At 41.6% G+C, this 15,716-nt stretch overlaps 1 protein-coding gene and 1 non-coding gene across 6 annotated transcripts in view; one reads left to right on the forward strand and one right to left on the reverse strand.

Annotated features, from left to right (window-relative positions):
• The window catches only part of Npnt (nephronectin), a 67,442-nt gene that overhangs the window by 9,220 nt on the left and 42,506 nt on the right, over positions 1-15,716 (forward strand). For 2 of the 5 annotated variants that reach the window (XM_052179219.1, XM_052179221.1), the window contains exon 3: positions 9,089-9,139. The exons of the other annotated variants lie outside the window; for them this stretch is intronic. In XM_052179219.1, the coding sequence (XP_052035179.1) occupies positions 9,089-9,139 (51 nt within the window). The remainder of the gene's footprint in view (positions 1-9,088; positions 9,140-15,716) is intronic. 5 annotated transcript variants of the gene reach the window in all.
• On the reverse strand, positions 672-778 carry LOC127683849 (U6 spliceosomal RNA). Its single transcript, XR_007977642.1, has one exon. It is a non-coding gene; the product is annotated as a U6 spliceosomal RNA (small nuclear RNA).

Genomic DNA, 15,716 nt, shown 5'->3' on the forward strand with positions numbered 1-15,716 from the left:
CTAGCCTGTCCTCGCACCCCTGGCCTGTCCTCACACCCCTGGCCTGCCCTCATACCCCTGTCCTGTCCTCACACCCCTGGCCTGCCCTCACACCCCTGGCCTGTCCTCACACCCCTGGCCTGCCCACACACCCCTGGCCTGCCCTCACACCCCTGGCCTGTCCTCACACCCCTGGCTTGTCCTCACACCCCTGGCCTGCCCACACACCCCTGGCCTGTCCTCACACCCCGCCACAGGAACACACTGCTGGACACACACAAGCTTTGTGCACAGAGACCAAGGAGTAGTGTGGTGCCTGCTGCTCAGAAGCTGGCTCATCTGTTCACAGCAGGTGTGCTTTCTCCCCAGATGCCCTCCAGGGAGGGTGCCCTGCCCACCATTCCTACCTGGTGCTTGCTCTCTATCTGCCAGACTCGAGCTCTGTACAGTTCAAGCCAAGCCAGCTGCTTTGAGGTGATCAGTGATGTTGAATGATCACCCTAGATAAATAAGGAATAGTAGTCAACACAGAGATAGGACCTTCCCCGCGGTGGGGGAGGGGGAAGGAAAGCAGACTCTGTTGACCCAGCCTTTCTTACTGTCCCCTCTACAATATAGAGGTGGCTTTGCCTTTTCTTCATCTAAAACTTACTACAAGTTTATAAAGTCACATGAATGCAGAAATAGATGCAAAAACTCTAAAACGTATGACAAATTCCTGTGTCCTGCTTGCACAGTGGCTGCATGAATCTTCTCTGTATCATTCCAAATTTAGTTTATATGCTACTGAACAGAGGGTGCCTTTTTCTTTCAGTTGTATGTAGACTTTTACTGCTTCCCCCATTCATTTAAGAATCATAATGGATCATAAATTCATTTAAGAATTTATTTAGAAAGGAAAATGTATTCACTTCCTGAGATAACCATTCCTCAGAGACAAAAGTGTTACCAGGTAGCCCTGTGTAGCATTCAAAGATATTTTTCATATTCTGGATAACTTCTCTGTCTCCCCTACCACCCACCTGCTTTGTATAAATACAGCCTAGTAGATAAACTGCCCTGTGCCTTCTTCGAAGAAAGTCTTCAAGCCATTTTCGTATCATCTGTATGGGAAAGGCGTCCTTACGGATTCCAAGTATTCCACTGTGCTGCAGGCCTGTAATTAATTAAGCAGTCCTCTACTCCTAGATGCGTGTACTGCTTCTAAAATAGCCTTGATCATAATGCTGAAAAACTCTTGAGTTGCAGTCTTCTAATATGTAGGCAAATTTCCGTGTCTGTCCGAAAGGCATCTGAACCCTTAGCTTTGGTCAGTGGGAGAGTGGTTTCTCAGTTGGTTACACTGGACAGAGTCTGACCTGCTGCTTGTTGCTTGATCTTCAGATGTTTTCCTCTTTACTTTCTTCCAAGGAAGCCTGGCATTAGTCTGATCCTACTTTAATGTTTCTCCATAGACCAGTGACCTCTGACTGCTGGCAGCAGAATGGGCTGAAATTTGTCCATTTGCCAAAATCTCCTGGTCTGCAGTCATTATATTGTCTAGTTTTATGAATATAGAGTTCTTTTCCATTTGTAAGAAAGATTCACATACCATTTCAAGAACCGCTCTTATTATCTTTCAACTTCAGCCCTAAGTCAACATACCTGTGGTGAGTGCTGTGTTACTGGATCTGTTATGTATGAGGGAGGAGTAGACGCCGACAGTGGGATACTATCTGGGGACACATGCTATCTGGGGACACATTATGACAGAAGACCAAAAGCACTGATCAAAATGCTAAGGCTGTGGGGATGTGGATTTACATTTTCTCTTGCCTATTCTGGTTAAGGTATTTACATAATGCATCTTTTGTTTAAAAAAAGTGAAGAAATGGATATTTAAGTAAAAAATTGAGAAGGAGGCGTGGAGGGCAAGAGGGAGGGAGAGAAAGCCCCCTGGAGCTGCAGGAACGGTACGTATTTGTTACCCTTATGTTTTCTTGAACTAAGTTCTAGTCTCTGGTAGACAATCATTGTTTCTTACTAATCGCTGCAGAGATGTCTAAATAGTTTTAATATTTTCACTTTCTGTATAGCAGTAGCATCAATTAAAACTTCTGCACCTTTACAAAAGTGTTTAAGGACCAGTCCTTACAGGACCATGTAAACTTGACCCAGTCTTTTAAATGGCTTCACAGTTTGCTATGATACAGACGTTCAATAATAATCTCCCACTTATATGCATGAAGGTAGTTTTCAGGATTGTGTTTTTACAAGATATATTATAATGACTATCTGGATGTCCGTCTGTCTACACCACTACTAAACTATATGTTGAATGTTCCTACACAACTAAGTATGGGACATCTCTACAGTGGCATCCTGTTTCTACCTTAAGAGAGCCTTCATTTTACTGTGCATTTTCTTTATAAAAATGTACTTTAAAACAGAATAAATTATGGCTGGTTTTATAAGGAGACTTTTTTCTTCTCCTCAGTTACTTTCTACATTTGGTCCCTCTGAAGATGCCTCAAAACATGAATAGATTGAACTCCTTATTCCTATCTGTTTATGTCCTCTCTTGTTTGGAAAATGGTGCGTTTCAAATCCTTTTCAATCATTATTTAAAGAGTAGGAAATATTTAAGTAAAAAGTGGGAGACAGGGAGCAGGAGGTGAGCGTTGTGGGTGAGTGTGGGGAGGGAATGGGGGCTCCACTATAAATAGGTGCTGGGAAGAAATCAGTGGGAAATTCTTACACTAATATGTACTCGTTAGGTATCAGCATATAACTCATCACCATCTCACTAGTCAGCCATTTGAACTATGGTTTTGGGTAAAGAGACAAACACAGATATTATACCCAGGCACGCTTTACCCGCCTTGTACCACTGCATGCTTAATGGCCACTGAAGCGAGGAACTGTCCTGGTTTCTTGACTAAGCTCATTTCTTCAAAGCTTCATACGGGTGGACAGAGGAGTTCTCTGAAGCCTGCTTGATCTCCTAGGCTGTCTGGACCTTACACAGGGCTTCTCTATATAAACTACTTAGGTTTGACTAGACTAGATGCAGAGCAAGAGGGATGGACTGAGTATACAATAGTCTGGAACCCAAATGACGCCTGAGTTTTCACCTTTTATGGTAGCGTGGGGCAAGGCTGATTCACATGGGCTTCTCACCCAGGTCCTTTGACAATGGGACCTGAAATCCTGGTACATGTATACTCTATAAGAAATTTATCTTCCTTTTCTCTTCCTCCATGTCTCCTTCCTTCACTAGTTCTCTCTGTCACTGTGAAAACAAACCAACATCATAAAAGCCCATATAGTAACAAAAAGATGGAGCGTGTTCTGAGAGGGCACTGATCCAGGCAGACCCCTGTCTCCTTAGGAGAAGCAGAGATCCCCAGACACGAAGCAGCAAACCGAGCTGCTTGGATTCTTGCCTTGAACAGCCCCGGAGAACTGAGGAGTTAGTATTTTCTACTCAATGACAACCAATGAAAGATTTGTCCTCCAAAAATGGTGGCTAGTCAAGACAGTTTAGACTGGGGGTAAAACTCAGTTGCATTTGTCTAAAGTGGTTACTAGTCCTTTCCTACAAACAGATCAGGACAAGAAGAAAAGAAATTGTACTTACTGAAAAAGTAGATGATATTGGCATTTGGTTAAGTAACACCAATTTGGTTGAGTAATGTCAAACATAATTTTCTACTTTAATGTACTATAACATTGTTTTAGGTTTTTTATTTTCTTACTTATATGTAATATGTAATTACAAAAGCAATTATGGTCATAATAAAGTTCCCATTAAAGGCAGCATGTATTACAGCCCAGATGAGTTATTATGATGTGTGGTAAATATTCACAGACATCTTCTGTTCGTTCATTACATACCTTTTTATAAGGAATTTGAATTTTAATTTATCCTGATAAAATTGCAAAAGCAATAGCATTCTGCTAGAGGAAGGTAGACACAAATATCAAAATTATTTTTAGCTTTAGAATATGGTAGCTGCTTCTAGAGAACAAATAGCCTCACTTGCCAATGGAGCTTTTTATACTAAAGTCAGGGCTAGCATTGGTTGGTGCAAAGCTTCAGGAAATGAAGATTTGTAGCTAAGGATTTGATATAGATGATTTTTGTCAATATAATTTAAAGCCAAATACTTAATGTGGTCAGGATCTCTCTACCCATTCTGTGGATTAATGACATAAATTCTCTAGACTTTTTCCAGTTTCTCTGGCTGTTTCCCTGCTAAAACATGATCAGAGATCAGATCCTATGGTGGGTCAGGGTTGCCTTCCCTAGTAGATGTTATCCATGGGCTCTGAATCTTTAGGAGCTATTTTGTCAGAGTTTAAATTTGTGCTAGTATACACAAAAGAAAGAAAAAATACTCAGCAATTCTTAGATTAATATCTACTTTGTGAAGTCAGTGTCCTTTTTCCTAGTCATGGGGATGTTCATCATTGATCCCAGTAAGCGAGAGGCAGAAGCAGGCAGATTTCCATGAGTTTGGGCTATCCTGGTCTATAGCGCGAGATCAGGACAGCCAGAGCTACACAGAGAGACTGTCAAAACCAAACCAAAAAAAAAAAACCCCAACAAAACTGCAAGCCCCGACAACCTTTAGTCTTATTGTCGTAAATGCTAAATGTTAAACCCGATTTCAATGAATTCCCTGAATGCTAAAAGGCACGTGTTGCTAAACTGACAGTAAAAGTTCCATGCATAAAATTTTTTCTTTTATTTAATTGAAAAACTTTTTTATACAATATATTTTGATCACATTTTTTTTCTTCACCCAGTTACTCTCAGATCCTTCCTACGTATCCACCCACCTTTATGTTCTTTTATAAATTTTCTTTTTATAAAAAATTAACGTTTATTTTTATTATATACAAATAATAGAATATATGAGTGTTTTGCATGCGTGTTTGACTAGGCAATTTGTCCATGACTGGTGTCCACGTAGGCTAGAAGAGGTTCTGGATCAGATCTGCAACTGGAGTGGCAGAAGGTGGTGAGCCGCGGTGTAGGTGCCGCAATCAAACCTGGGCCCTCTAGAAGAACAGCCAGTGCTCTTAACTGGTGAGCCATCTTTTCAGCCCCAGTTTTTAATTTTTAAAAGTATGTATGGGTATGGGAAGAGGTAGGGGGTAGGCACATACACACGAGTGTACACTGAGGTACCTGCAATGGCTAGAAAAACTGTCCTGGGTCCCCTGGAACTACAGTTGCAGGTTGTCATGAGCAACTCTGTGTGGATGTTGGGAGTCCCCCAGGTCCCCTGCAAGACCAGCATGCACTCTTAACCACTGAGCCCTCCCTCCAGCCCTTAGACTTCCTAAACATAAGTTTCCCACAACCCAAAATTCTTTAGTAACTTCTCTACTGGCCTATACTTATGTATACACACACACACACACACATATACATATATATACATTTTTTTTTTTACTGGATACTTAGATTTTCTACATTGTTTGGTATTTCGAGAGTTTTTCAGATTGGAATTAAAATTCATTAGTGAATTAAATTATTCACCCTATCTTAGTATCTATCTACATATGGCTAGGTATTAATATGTTGTTTCATTTTTTCATTTAAAATTGAGTTCTAACACAGTTATTTTTAGGAAAGAAAAGTATAAAATTACAAAGATACAATGTATACGTTTGCTAAGTGCTCTGTTCTCTGAGCTAATGAATTCCTTATCTTTAATAGTCATGAAGGAGCCTCCTGAAAACGGCTCTCCTGGCTTCTTAACTTCCTGCGTTCTGCTGTCTGCCAGCCTGCGTGCTTGTGTGTGACTGTGCCAAGTTCACTAATTGGCTGTGAAAAGATTTTCCCACATTAAAGCCAAGTCTTTGACAATGAGAACTATATAGTTTAAGGTTGGATCTGGAGAGCTTTTGAGAGTTGGTAGCCTTTGTGGCTGGTGGTTAGGATTTGGCAGGTCGCTCAAGGGTGACATGACATGTCTTCCTTTCCCTCTCGTGCTTGTCCCTCGCAGCTGCCACTGTGAGGAGTTGGCCCCTGGCCCATTGGGCCACATGTTTAAGTAGTGCTGTGCCTCAGTCTACCTTGTGTGTTAACTGTGCCAGCCATCTCAAAGTGTAGTACTTAATTGTTTCTTTCCAAAGGATTTAAGCGGCCTGACAGTTGAATAGCTCATGGTGCTTTATAGTAAATTAAACTGCAGGCAAGCAGATCTGCACCGTGATGGTGGGGTTACTGCCTTCAGGTTCTACACCCTACCCCTTGTCTGGCTTCTCCTCGCATCCTCCTTCTTTCTGTCCTTGCTGTTCCCACCACGGAGTCGAAGCTGGCCTCAGGCTTGCGATCCTTCTACTTCTTCTTCCAGAATGCTGCTATTAAAAGGGCACTCCACCACGCATGGCTCTGAAGATTGTTTTCCATAGTTGGAGATCAAGCCCAGGGCTCACACACATGCTAGGTACACACTTTACCACATCTCCCCTTCCTCGTTAACACTGTCCGAACCTCAGGACTGTCTCCAAATCCACAAAGCTGTGCTCAGCAGGCAAGAGAAGCTAATCACTTAGCAGTTTATTTAGTGGGTAAGAGTTTCATAAACTTATCCACGTGCTAATTAATTTTGTAGTAAAGTGTGAATTATCAGAAGGCTCAGATGAACAGAGGCAGGGAAGATGACTGAGTCCTGAACTACAAAGTGGTGACTTTGTGGGCCATATTGAATCTATTTGATGCCCATGGCCATTTTATACAATAGCTATGGAGGAACAAATTATCAGGAGAAGAGTGGGAGAGCTTTCAGGGCTCCTCACACTGCACTGAGACACAGAGCACATGCACGGAATATATATTTTTTTTGGTAACTTTTCAAAACTTGTACTGTAGGTTACCTATGAAAATGTCCTTGCCCATCAGGAAAGATGAGACCCCAGAAACTCTCTGTAAGCCATCTATCTATCCCATGTTTAATATCTCTTTAACTTAAAAAAGATGTTTTATATGGGTTTTAAAATGTGAATTTTAGAATGTGAGACATGGGCTGAGATTGAAGCTAGAAGACTTAAGAGGTCTGCATACTGATACCTATCAATATACTAAATCAAGTATTTCCAGGTTACCTCATGTTAACTAAGAAAAACGTGACCCAACCTTGAGCTATTATAAGAAATAGAATATACAGAACTGTTGGGTTGTGTGGTACTGAGACAGCTTGTAAATAATGGTGTTTTCTATCCTTTAATGACCTATTTACCTTTGTTTAAAATAATTTAAAATATTTTTTCAGATAAATTATTCAAAGTTGGTTATGGGATATATTAAAGAAATAGTATTCTCTTACATTTTGTTTCTCTTGCATAATCATGGCCATAAATCCAACTCCTAAATATGCTATCCAGAATGTTCTTTATGTTTTGATTTATTTTCAGTAGTTCTTTAGATGATACTTGGTGTATTTCACTATTATATTTAAACAAATAGATCTCTGTCAACATATGGTGACTTATTTTAAAATTAAAGGCAATGAAAACAAAATGCAAATTATAAACAACAAACATGAAAAAAAAATCTAGCAAATCAGGCCTGGGGAGACAGATGGGTGGGTTAAGTCCAACCAGGAGGTCCTGAGTTTGAATCCTCAGCACCCATTAAAACAAGAAACCAGGCATGTCCTTATATAATTCCAGCATCATTAGGGGGCAGAAATAGGCAGATCTCAGGAGGAAGTGTGCTGGCCAGCCTCGCCAAGAGGACCAGCTTTGTTCAGTAAGAGACTCTATCTCAGGGCAGTAATGCGAAGAATGACAGAGGAAGACACCCAGTGTCCTCTTCCGGCCTCTGCATATGCTTACACTGGCATGCACACACCCATACTCATGCACACAATACACATGCATACATACATGCACGCACAGAAATCACATATATAAGCAATGAAACAAAAATCTGTAAAATGCATATAACGTTTGCTTTCAATAATACTTTGTAATCATTCTGGATAAATGGCTAATTTATTGCTTTGATCATGTCAAACCAGTCCTGCAAATCAGACAAATATACAAAATGATTATATGTTAAAGTGGGTGATTTCTGTTTGAAAGAGGGAAGGCATTCATCAAGAGAGAGATGTATTCAAACCATCTCTTCTCCCACCCCAGGACTCTAGGCTGGTCCAACTTTGACCATTGTTTGTAGTGTTTTGGGTTTCTTCCCTTAACTTTCATTGAACTGGATAGTAATGCATCTCCAAGCAACATGGCTGAGGTTTCACAGTTAGTTCTTGTTGCTATTGACAACCGAAGCAGCCATGCAAGAAGACAGAGGCGCAAAAGGGAAGAGGACAAACTTTAATGTGTTTTTTCCCAAAGCTGAAAAAGAAAAGGGAGCACGCGTTGTATGAGAAAAAGGTAAGTGACCGGTCACAACGGGATGAGCTACCAGCCTGTCACGACGGGATGAGCTACCAGCCTGGGTACCGACTAAGCCAAAGTTGGTCATTTTTGTTTTCAGTTGCTTTATCCAAAACTGATTTACATAAAAGGATACTAACTCTAGAAACCCACAATCAGTGTTTTGAACATGAAATATTGGAAAAGATACAGTGTTGCAAAAGCTCTGAAATATTTCATTAGACTTTGGAAAACAGGTGGCTGTCACTGTTGCTCTTTGGCTAGATAGTTGCTGTGGGCCCTGGGGACTTGAGTTTGGTCCCTGGGACCCACACGGCTGAAGGAGAGAACCAGCTCCAACAAGTTAACTTCTGATCTCCATGTTTACACTGTGGTACACCTGTAATGGCCTGTCCCCCAACACACACACACACACACACACACACACACACTAAAAAATGTTTAAAAATGTTTTGAGAAGAACTTGGACTATAGAAGAATAGCATAGCTTCAATTATTGCTTAATATTTTTGTTACAAAATGTTTTCTAATAACCAAATGATGACTAAAATATTACTATTTTAAACATGTCCTAGATTTTTTTTTTGTTGTTTCAGAAAAGCACTGAAAGTTGAATGTGTGTAAGTCTCCCGGAATGTAACAAGCTGGTCATACCAGAGCCCCGCCTCCTTACAGAGAAAAGATCTGGAATTTCTTTTTTTGGCCATTTGTTTTGCAGCTTTCTACGTCTTAAGGCAGAGACTAGCAAGGATAAGGTGCCAGCTCAAAGGTTAGAGGAACATCTTTCTTGACATAATTTTGGCTAATCTATGTCTCGACGGCCATAACATCTAAACGATACTTTATAAAGCTACAAGGAAGGCTTAACATTACTTGGTTTTGGGGGAAACTATTCCGCAGAGAAGTGGGGTATTTTGTTTTGTGTGTTTTCCCTTTTAGCTATTCTAACTTTAACTGAGTTGTTAGGTTAAACTTTTCCCTTTCAATTTTTACTTCTCCCTCTTATTTTACAAATCTAATACACTGACCTCCACTCTAACCTAAAAGACAGTTTAAACTTTTAATGTTTAAAGAAGCAAATGTATATAGACGTAAAGTCTACCCAGTGAGATTACTAACGCCCACCCGTCACTAACCTGTGGGAATTATGCTTGTGTTTTTTAATTCTCCGTGGAACAATTCAGGTAAGAAATATTTTTATTGTATCAAGTATCAAGCCATATATTGACCATACCTCCGGTGCAAAAGGATCCCTTGATTAAAACATTTGTGCACTGAGTAAAGTCTCTTAGCAAGACCTTCACTACGTCAGTGAACAATTTGGGTGATGTAATACCAAATTACAAAGTGCACTTGGTTCTAAGGAGGCAACATAACATGGATGCTGCAGGAGGTGTCTCGTGGCCCTGGAGACAGTTCAAAGGTAGGATTTCAATCAGAACATTTAGTGAAAAAATTAATAGTACATTTTTTGGGTGAGTTTCTGGTCATAAGTAGACTGTTGGCTAAGGAACAGTTTTTCTCCTTTTCTTTTCTTTTCTTTTCTTTTCTTTCCTTATCTTTTCTTTTCTTTTTCTTTCCTTTCCTTTCTCCTCTTCCCCTTCCCTTGCCCAACCTCTATCCCTCCCCCTTTCCTATCAGGTAGTCGGGTGTCTGTCTCTATGTACCCCCAGGTCAGCTTTAAACAATCTCTCCCAGTAGTCCAGGCTGACGTCAAATTCTGACTCCTCCTGCCTTGACCTCCTTCACCCTAAAGGCTGGGATTACAGGTATGGACTGTCAGTTCCAACAATCAAGAAAATTTTCCTGTTTAAATTCTTTAAGTAAGACATAATTGCATTTTTCTCTTCTTCTTTTAACCTCTCTCACCCCCCACCCACCATATTGCTGGTCTCTTTCTTTAATTATTTTACATATGTATATGCAAATAACTTTATAAATACAACTGACTGGGTCCATTTAGTGTTGCTTGTATGTGTATGGTTTTAAGGCCAACCACTTGATATTGGATAGCCATTTAGGGGGCTCCTCCGAGGAAAGGACTGATTCTCCCTCTCTCAGTAGTCTCCGTCTGCAGCTTTTGATCTAGGGGTGGCACCTCTGATATTTCTCCTGTCCACACTGACATGTCAACTAATGCTTATGCAGTTCATGATGAATGTGTTTGTCCACACATAGAGCACAAGCAGAGCCCTGAGCTGTGTTTCCCTGCAGTGTGGGGTGAAGAGCTTAACATGTTTAAATTGCCTTTCATTTCCCATCTTTTGCAAGAGTTGATAGGAAGTAAGACATTTCTCTAGTTGTTCATTGCTACAATAAAGCCCTTTGCTGGAGTTCTGTCTTTGGTTGGCACCACTTCTTTCTCCTTGTTGTGAATATCTTTGCATAAAGCCCTCAGTGGAATGGTTTTGGTTGGTTCCCAGTGCGTGCTTGCACTTGAAATAAGTAGAATAAAGTAGGGTTGTTTTCTGTAACCTTAGCATTTACGGTTACTGTGATCTACCAGGAGCTAAAGTTAGGAGCCAGGGGTGCCCAGAGATGAACAGAGCATGGACTTTCGCTCTTAAGGAACTCAGTCATGTAAGATTTTGGTCTTTATTCCTTTTATAATTCTAACATAGGAAAAAGTTAGGGATGAAGTGTTGAGGGTGGTCAGACAGGATGGCTCCGTGGCACATGCCCGCTGGCAGGTGATCTGAGGTCAACTCCCAGAATCTTTATAGACAGGAAAGAATTGACTGCGCATGCGCATGCATACCGCGGCACTCATGCCCTCACGTGTGTGGCTCCCCTCCCCCAATAACAATAAATGACAATTTAAGAAGAGTTGAGGAAGCTCGGGGGAAGAATCTATCCCTTCTGATTAGGAGCAGTGAGAGGTCCGTAGGCTCCACAGTGTTCAGTTCATTCACCTGTTCAATATTCAGTATAGAATTAGACGCTTGATCTTGAGTTCCGCTCAGCGTCAGTGGTTAAGGTTTATGGTAGCACTGGATGAGAGAGAGGCATTGTAATGTGATGTAAATGATGTCAGACACAGACCAGGAGTGATGGTTCAGCTAAGTTGTTGTGGGTAGGGCAAGTGAAGGACAATTTTGGAAAACAGAAAACTGCACAAAGATCTCAGAAGCCAAAATGAGCACATTCCAGGAAGTGTAAGCACCCCAGTCCAGCAGTGGGGGAAATGCTTGAATGATGTCTGATAAGAGAAGCAAGGAGGATGTCTCAGGAGCCTTTGATGTCATACTAAGTAGATTAGCCTTGACCACAGGGCAATACAGGACCATGGTAACAACTTTCATCAAGGACATTGCAACGACTTTAGACCTTATGAGCTGGTGCTGATGAGCCAAACCTAACCTAAAGGTGACTTTCTTTCTGGTCAGGATGTTTTAGCTTGTTTTTAAAATTGTCAGTGTTGCACAGAAAACGTGGATTTCACAGACAGTGTTGAAAATCGATAACTTGGCTTTGCTTCAGGGAACCCCGTGGGCTAGAGTGTGTTAAGCCGCAGCCCGGATGCAAGGAGCATGCGCGCGCTCCGTTTTACCCAAACTCACCAGCTTTATTCAGGGCCAATGCCTGGCGCGTGCAGACATTTGAGGTTTGGGGCTAATTTTGGAACTTCCTCTTTGGCAGTTTAAGGAATAACTATTTGAGGTTCAGAGCTGGAGTTTTTACAATGTGAGGTGAAACTAGACTTGTAAGTAGTTGTGGGAATAGAAAGGAAGTGAGGTACTGAAAAAATTCCCAAACAGAATGGATGGGGACTCACAGCATGAAGGCAGTGGTGGGACTGGGTTTCCTGAGGATCTTTTCTGAGTACAACTTCATTTTAGCAAAAGGCAGATAAGACTCCTACCTCGCTGGAATTTTAAGTAAGGATTAAATGAGAAGATATTTACAGAACACGGAGCGCAGGGACTGGCGCGTACTCATTCCAACAACGTGGCTGTGGTGGAAGAGAGTGAAGAACGAATCAAGAAGAACGAATCAAGGAGGACTCAAAAGTCTCCCGTGTGTTCTTTGGAGAACTAGAGAGCACGGGTGAAGGTGCAGATGTTAACAACAGTTTGGGCCGTGTTAAAAGTGGAACACTTGTGAGACTTTGAAATGGGAAAGTTTGTTGTCGTCCAGAGTCTGGCGGCCATAGGGGGATCCTGGGTCCCCTACCACTGACTACTTCTATCTTCTTTCCTGCCCTGGGACCTTTCCAGCCAGTTTGGCCATTGTCACAAATGCCTAACAGAGGATCATCTTGAGGTCGAAGAATGTGCCATAGGCAAAAATCATATCCTATTTGCTGAAGTGTTTCCTAAAAGCTTTTGTCGGGTTGGTGTAAACATGCCTTCCAGTTCACCCTTTGGCCCACATTTGAATGGAAGCAATGATTCAGTATCTCTTTATATCAAGTGTGGAAAAAATGTCATCCTCTATAAGCAGATTCTCTTTCCCCCGTTAGCCTCTTCTATTTGATGTCCCTAGCATTTCTAATTATAGATGAATGTTTGGAGGAAAGCTAGTGGTTGCTGGGAAGGACGGGCGGGGTCGCTTTTGGCCTTTGTTTGCCTTCCTAACTCAGTCAAGCCTCCGATCGCACCACACTTTTGTGTGCTGTCCTTACTGTCACAGCTGACCTCTGTCCCTTCTCTACACTCTGATTACATTTGCCTGGAGCCTGGCTCATGCACCCTCTGCTACTCTGGTGGTTTGTGGACCAATGTTATTTCTTCTGCTGGAGTGTTTGCCCCTGAGGGTGAGCTAGCGTTTTAGACACCATTACACCCAGTGGCAGCTTCTGCAGCATGCCATCCACGTACACCTGTAAATGTGAAGGGATAGAGATTTCTATATTATAGGAATCAAGATTATGAAGGAGCCAGGCCTGGCAGCACACATATTTAACCTCAGCACTTGGGAGGTAGAGACGGGTCTATGTGTCACGTTCCAGGCCAGGCAGGGTTTTGTAGGGTCCCTGTCTCAAAAACCAACAACAAAAATAAGTAGGAGATAATTTTAATGAGCAGAGTTTTAGGAAAGACAATTTTCTGTGTAAATGAACATCTTTACTCTGCCTCTCTTGTAACTATATTTCATTAACTCTCTTAAGGTTCAAAAAGGAACTTAGTTTACATTTAGTTTCACTCCACTGAGAATAATCTTTCCTCCCTTCCTTCCTTCTTCCTTCCTTCCTTCCTTCTTCTTTCTTTCTCTCTTTCTCTTTCTCTTTCTCTTTCTCCTCTCTTCTTCCTGTTGCACTGGCCTTTCAGATGCAGAGCCTCTGCTGCTTCCTGTGCCTTCCTTGCGTTTTGCTGCTGTCCATTCTGAGTCCCTCCCCTGCCCACATGATACATTTCTGCTCCTTTCAGATTCAGTGCTCAATCCTGAAAACAGTCCCTGGCATCTTTCTGTCTTCCAGCTCCATGTGGAGAAATTGTGCTGTGTTCTTTCAGCACCTTGTATACCTGTCAAGGCTGTCTTTGTCAGAAGACTGTGTTGTGTTTCAAAGGAACTTTTGTATATTTAAAGAACTCAAGATTTGTAAAACTCTTAAAATATACTGTGAAATATGTATATGTAAGTGTATGCATTTGTGATTTATAACAGATATATATAGAGAAACTTAGAAAAGCTCCGAGGAGGGCTGTACTTAGTAAAAGTCACTAAAGCGAATTCTGGAGATAGTGAGGGTAACATTGAGTCCTGAAGGCTGTCTAGATATGAGTCTTTAACAGACACCGTATGCGATTGGAGACGAAGCTCGTGGTTGGGGAAGAATTACGATATGGCTTGAATGCTATCCCAGAGCTCAGCCAAGGATGATCAGGCAAGCCAGATGACAGGGGCCAATGAGTGAATATAGGGAGAACACCATTCCAAAGTCACAATCTAATGACTGTGGTCTCTAATGGTGGCTTAGGCTTGGATTGACGTCCACACGCTGGAAGGAGAAGGATCATTGTGCCCTCTCTCATTTAACCAATTTAACTAGTTCAATTAACCCATTGAACAAATAGGCATTTAGGTTATCAAGATCTGCCTAAGGTTTTCTATCAGTCAATGTGGGAACAACTAATATTTTTTTTTTAAAAAAAGAGATCCAAACAGTCAAAATCGCCAACATCCCACATCATATTGTCGTAGGCATAGTCCTAACGCTGATTTAGTTTTTGCAATGATGACTGTGGCTTCACATGTCACATGTTGACATGTTAGCAAACCTTTTGAACGTAGGGAGTTTTGTTACTGAAGAAGGAAAAGATGGCTACATTAAAGTTTTTCTGTCCTTTGTGATGGCACCTCCATAAGCTCAGTGTCCCCTTAGAGAGGATCAAATCTTCAACTAAAATAGATATAGTGAGCTTAAGCTAATTGAAATACTATAATGTGTTTCATTATTTCCTGATGGGTTGTTGCACTGTGCTGTGTGATGTCATATAAACGTCTTCTTTGAATCGCTCTGCACTGCTTTCTACAATAGTTTGTAACTGTCCTGAACTCACATGACAATCTCTGCCCCTCCTGGGTTCTCATTCTCAAGACGTCTGTGCTCGCTCCCATCTCTCCTTTAGACCTACTGCTCCAGGACAAGGGATTAGTCCTGTTCATTTTTTATGTCTACAGTTCTTGTACTTTGTCTTAGAGAGGTCTTCTCCTCTCTGCCATCCTAACACCCTGTTTTAATGAAGACTTAGGATGTGGAGGTGGCTGTTGCTCTGTGGACTTCACTTTAGAGTTCCTCTCAATCCTCTCAGTAAACCTGTGGATAAGTTTGATATGAGTCACGCGAGTTTTCTATTTAGTGAAATGAAAAGGACAATGTGGTGAATGTTTAGCTTCTCATCTCTCTTTGAGAGAAGATAGCTGGGTAATCTTTAGAGTTCATTCATTTCTCCAGCTGTTATCTGAACTCAACCCCTATGGAAAAAAACAAACACATGGTCGGGCGGTGGTGGCGCACGCCTCTAATCCCAGCACTGGAGAGGCAGAGGCAGGCAGATTTCTGAGTTTGAGGCCAGCCTGGTCTACAGAGTGAGTTCTAGGACAGCCAGGGCTACACAGAGAAACCCTGTCTTGAAAAACCAAAATAAATAAATAAATAAATAAATAAATAAATAAATAAATGCACATGGCAAAATGAGCAAGAGCTCTCAAAGAATGCCAATCTGGGTATCCATATTGTCAAACTCTCTCCCTCCCCCTCCTCCCCCTCCCCTTGCCCGTTCCCTCTCCCCCTCCTCTTCCCCCTCCCCCCTCCTCTTTATCCTCCCCCCTCCTCCTCCCCCTTTTGTCCTCCCCCTCCCCCTCTCTGTTTTTTTTTTAACCTGAAAAAGTTTAAATTGAAA

Source organism: Apodemus sylvaticus, chromosome 4 (genome assembly GCF_947179515.1).
Source record: "Apodemus sylvaticus chromosome 4, mApoSyl1.1, whole genome shotgun sequence".
Lineage (NCBI taxonomy): Eukaryota > Metazoa > Chordata > Mammalia > Rodentia > Muridae > Apodemus > Apodemus sylvaticus.